The sequence below is a fragment of the Coffea arabica genome, chromosome 5e, assembly GCF_036785885.1.
Source record: "Coffea arabica cultivar ET-39 chromosome 5e, Coffea Arabica ET-39 HiFi, whole genome shotgun sequence".
Lineage (NCBI taxonomy): Eukaryota > Viridiplantae > Streptophyta > Magnoliopsida > Gentianales > Rubiaceae > Coffea > Coffea arabica.
In genome coordinates, this window is record NC_092318.1 from 5,610,695 (window position 1) to 5,615,962 (window position 5,268).

Here is a 5,268-nt window from a genome sequence, read left to right on the forward strand (position 1 = left end):
AGTGATAATAATAGAAATTTTACAAGGTACCCTCTCATTTTTCTTTTTTAAAAGAAGCCTTCATCATTCTCATTATATTTCACTTGGTTCTAAAATTGTGATTTTGGATAATCTATTCTTGCAATGTTCTCATTTAGTTTCACATTTATATTTTAAATACGTTTTCATAGTCATACAAGCTAAATTTCAGAATCTACGAAAGAATAACTACTAAAATTGAGTTTGTTTTGATAGGATTAATTGGGAAAAAAATCTTATTATTCACAAAGTGTATTTTTCAATTATCTTTTTATTTCACACACGTCAAATAAAAAAAAAGTGCTACTAAAATCAGACTACAAAAATTTTTCAAATTATCTTCAATCCAAAATTATTATTCTTTACATTCATTTTATAATCTCTTCACAATCACTTCCCATATATTTACTCTTTTGCAAAATATTCAACAAACAAAGAACAAGCCCAAATCTCTGTCTATGATTTTGTCTGGATTATAGTTTATTTACAAAATTTTATTTATTTGCATTATTAATACATTTTTTAATAATATTTTTATTTTATATATATTACATAAAAAAGTGTTATAAATAATATTTTTTTTAAAAAATTATTCCAAATAATTTACTGTCCAAAATATAATAATAGCTGCATATGGACAGTTTGGACAGAAGCTTGTGCACAGCAACCCTATCCGGTTGCCTATAAAAACACCACTGCCCCACACCATCACTCACTTTTCGAATACTGACATTTCCGCTGAAGCACGAGTCCATCAATTCCAGTTCATTTAAGTTTTTGGATACGGCACTTTACTTCCTTTCCCACCACAACTAACCTGAGAAATGGTGACAAAAACGGCCGCTCCCACAGCCGCCAGTGACACGGCGGGGCAACCAGTTGATGAGACCACAAATTCAGCAGGTTTCAAGCTTGTGGGCTTCAAGAACTTCATCAGAACCAATCCCAAATCGGATTTCTTCGCCGTGAAGCGCTTCCACCACGTAGAGTTCTGGTGCGGCGACGCCACCAACACCTGTCGCCGCTTCTCGTGGGGTCTCGGCATGCCGATCGTTGTGAAATCGGACCTCTCCACTGGGAACTCTGTGCATGCCTCCTATCTACTTCGCTCTGGGGACCTTAAGTTTCTGTTTACTGCGCCTTATTCGACTGCTCTTTCTGTTTCTGCTTCGGCTTCTATTCCTTCATTTGCATCCGCTCTTCACTGCTCCTTCACGGCCACTCACGGCCTGGGAGTTCGGGCTATTGCTATTGAGGTTGCAGATGTTGAAACTGCCTTCTCTGTCGCGGTTTCTCGCGGGGCTAAACCTGTTTTTTCCCCTGTTTTGCTTGATAATTCGACGTTTCTTGCTGAAATTCATTTATATGGGGACGTCGTGCTGCGCTTAATTAGCTATAAAAATGTTGAAGATGTTGCTGGGAATTTCTTTTTCTTACCTGGGTTTGAGTTAGTTGAGGATTCAAGCACTTCATATTTAGAAATGGATTATGGGATTCGTAGGCTTGATCATGCGGTTGGAAATGTGCCGGAACTCGGGCCTGCGGTGGAATACGTGAAGAAGTTTACCGGGTTTCATGACTTTGCTGAATTTACGGCTGAGGATGTGGGGACTACTGACAGTGGGTTGAATTCAGTGGTGTTGGCTAATAATGACGAGAATGTGTTGCTGCCTTTGAATGAGCCTGTTTATGGTACCAAAAGAAAGAGTCAGATACAGACTTATTTGGAGCACAATGAGGGGGCAGGGCTGCAGCATTTGGCATTGGTCAGCGAGAATATATTTAGGACATTGAGAGAGATGAGGAAGAGGAGTGGGGTTGGGGGGTTTGAGTTTATGCCTTCGCCACCACCCACTTATTATAGAAATTTGAAGAGCAGGGCTGGGGATGTGTTGAGTGATGAACAGATTAAGGAGTGTGAGGAGTTGGGAATTTTGGTGGATAGGGATGATCAGGGTACTCTGCTTCAGATTTTCACCAAACCTGTTGGAGACAGGTATGTGCAAAAAATTATTCACTCATTTGGCTTAGAATCACTGAATTCCTGTTCTGGTTCTTTTGATTTGTTATGGATCAATATTAGCTCTGCAAGTTATTGACTTCTATTTTTTATAGTGAAAGGACTAGTTTTTTATGATAACTGTGGAAATGGTATATACTGGGATTTTTACAGTAAACATTTTTTTGGAAAAATTACATTTTTGTAGGCTTGTTTGTTTAATCAAATTTATTGTGCAGTGGAAACTAGATTAACTTCTTGATAAAGGCAAGTTTCTAAAACTGATTTGCGTACTACTTGTGTTGGTCCACACTGATATAAATAAGCGTTTAAATTCCGTTGGGATTTATAGAACTGGTGTCTTCTGCTCTAACATAACAGCAATTTGTGAATAAAATGATGGAAGGATACCTTCATATTAACTACCACTGAGAGTCTGTTGTTTGTCTGGCCCGTTACTGTCTTGTGTCCTTTAAGTCTTTTCTACTCTGATTCTGTGTTGAATTAGGTAAGTGTAGGTTTGATAAATTTTATGCCTCGGGATATGAGGAACTTAGTTAGTTTGTTGTTTCTGTCCAGGACAAATGTTGTCAATCATATCTAGTCCACCTATAATCTGAACATGCCCTTCAACTAGTTCTATCTAGTTTCTTTTCCCCTACTTTGGATTCATGTACGTCATTTAGACTCTGAATCTGTACTTAATTGGTACATTTGGTAAATAAATTTCCTTCCAATCCAGACAAAGGTAAACCAGTAGCCTCATTATGCAATGTTCAAGCATCAGCTTGAAAGGAGGTGTAACATATTGTTTAGCTCCCTATTCTATACAGTGCAGTGGTTGTATTAATTTCGGAGTCTTTTCCTTGTTGTAGAAAACAAGGGGATCTTGGAGGTATTCTTTTCTTATCTAAAAAAGCAAATAAAAGAGTATTCCAAGTCATGAATGAAAAGCTTTTAAGACAGATTGCTGCAGAAGATATTTGGAGATAACAAAGTTTACACTTTTATGTTGACTAAATGCCTGGTGATGGGATGAGGTAAGATCAGCATATGAAGCTGGTTCAAAAGATTATGCGTTAAGATAAAATCAAGATATAACGTTCATCTAAAGGCTGTAAAGAGTTTGGCTTTGAGGGAAGCTAATTTATTGCTTTACAAGTTCAAAATTTTCTATTCAAAATGTGGAAATTTTTGCCCGAAAATTTTTTCAGGCTTTCTCGTCTTCAAGATGTTTGGTAGTTTTTTGTTTCTTGACTATTGATCATCTTTGAGTGGAATGTTTGGCTACAGTGTTCCTTCACTTGGCCTGTTTTGCTTTTGAATTGGATGGACCTATGCAATTCACTGCTGCCCTTTTCATTTTATTGGTAGTATTTTCATTTTTTTGTGTATATTAGTGTAGTTCATGCTTGTGTTTGGTTCTTAATGCAGTACCTGCTGAGTGCCAAAAACACATGACTAGTACTCATACTATCTGCTGAATGCCTAAAATTGCATTAGTAGTACTCCCCAGTGTTAATAGAGAACACCAGTATCTGCTAAATACCTAAGGTGCATTAACCGTACTTGCCAGTGTTAATAGAGAAGGTCTCGGTGAAGTTGTTTGTGACAGGAAGCAAACATGCATGCCAAATGGTTCGTTACAATATTTTGCTACTTAGATCAGTAAAAGTTTGTTCGTATGGTTAATTTATCTGCAGTCTTATCTTGATCCATTATGAGAAATAAGAAAGAGACATTAGTTTCATTTCTTGTTGGATTGTACCATATAGCATTAGAACTGATAGTCAACATTTTGTTAGTGTGAATCAATGTATTAATCTCTTAACATAATTTATGCTAATACTGAAGCATGTGTTGGATGTCTTCATTGCTTACACTGCCGGTACCTAGCTTCCTCATATGCTTCATACTTGGTGATTCATATGAATACATTGGTTATATGCATGTACTCGTGTCTTCATGGATATGTTAGTCTATGCATGTTGGCTATTGTGAGTTCGTATATGAGAACATTTCAATGTTTATGCAAAAAACAATTAAGTTGCTTTTGTATAAAACAAGCAGAACATCTCATTGCTGCTTCACACCTGCTGTATTGTTCATTTTCCTGAGTTGCTTTTCCTGGCTTTCAGCAGTTCCATTGTCCATTGAAACGCTTGGCTACCATAGAGGAAGAAGACAAGTATCTTAACTTTTTTGGCCTTTTCTCTTGAAAGGAAGTGATAACTGTTTCTTATTCGTGTCAGTGGAGGCTATCTTGTAGCTTCTATAGCTTTCAAAATATATTAATAATAATTCCTAGATTTCTGAAAGCCCACCATATTAGTTATGACATAAACTACTGTATGTTGTAATCATTATATGCTGATCCAGGGGAGCAGAGTTTCAACAATCTTGCAAGTATATTAGGGAGGTAAATTGTAAATCTTGTATTCTTACTTGAGAAACTTTTTATTGTGGTGGTTCTGTTTGCAGACCTACGATATTCATAGAGATAATTCAGAGAATAGGGTGCATGATGAAGGATGATGAGGGGAAAATTTATCAGAAGGGGGGATGTGGAGGCTTTGGAAAAGGAAATTTTTCAGAACTTTTCAAATCTATCGAAGAGTACGAGAAAATGCTTGAAGCGAAACAAATTGTTCAAACTGCTGCTGCATAATAGCGAAATCCTCCTCCTTACAGTAACTTGTTGCAGTTTTAAGAGTTCAGAGGAAGAGGGATCATGTGATTATAAGAGCATGCTAACATCTGCTGCTTATTGGTTTCCGGCTGGTTATACTGGTCAATAAAAGGTTGGTTAGCTATCAACCAAATGTGTACAAGGATGTAGTTATGTAGTGGCCCTAGTCAAGGCTAAAACAATAGAAATTGTAATGAAGCTCTTATGCACTGTTGAGCATTCTGTATGGATCAGGTCTTATATGAATTTTATTGTTAATTAACTTGGTAAGCCTTTTGGAGCTCACTCTTGGGTTCTACTGGTGTGTTTTTCTGAAACTGTTTGTTTTAGTGCTGTAAATTTAAACGTGTAAAAGCAGTTAAGCCTACGGATGGGTGCACTTATAGGTCGTTGAAGCTGATACTCTTTGTGGACATGGATTGGCGTTTTATTTACTTTGCCCAGTTTTCTGTTCTTTATCTAAACATTATTTCTAGGACCTAGTTGCAATGGTACCATACAGTGCATGCTCTAGCCTATAGCATAGCAAAAGTAGACACTAAAACAGTAATTGTAAATACTA

At 36.9% G+C, this 5,268-nt stretch overlaps 1 protein-coding gene across 2 annotated transcripts; it reads left to right on the forward strand.

Moving 5' to 3' along the window:
• The first annotated feature begins 712 nt into the window (after positions 1-712).
• LOC113722721 (4-hydroxyphenylpyruvate dioxygenase-like) lies at positions 713-4,968 on the forward strand. Of its 2 annotated transcripts, none has more exons than XM_027245972.2 (2): positions 713-2,014; positions 4,499-4,968. In XM_027245972.2, exons 1-2 carry the CDS (start codon positions 843-845, stop codon positions 4,683-4,685), a joined length of 1,359 nt encoding a protein of 452 aa, XP_027101773.2. In that variant the 5' UTR covers positions 713-842; the 3' UTR covers positions 4,686-4,968. The 2 variants fall into 2 exon arrangements, with proteins under 2 accessions (XP_027101773.2, XP_071904464.1); XM_072048363.1 differs by having other exon boundaries at positions 4,156-4,563.
• Positions 4,969-5,268: the final 300 nt, after the last annotated feature.

Excerpts from the sequence above, each read along its gene's own strand:
- LOC113722721 (XM_027245972.2), top strand. The coding sequence starts at position 843 with ATGGTGACAAAAACGGCCGCTCCCACAGCCGCCAGTGACACGGCGGGG. Across the intron at positions 2,015-4,498 it reads ACCAAACCTGTTGGAGACAG|ACCTACGATATTCATAGAGA; the intron begins GTATGTGCAAAA and ends TTCTGTTTGCAG.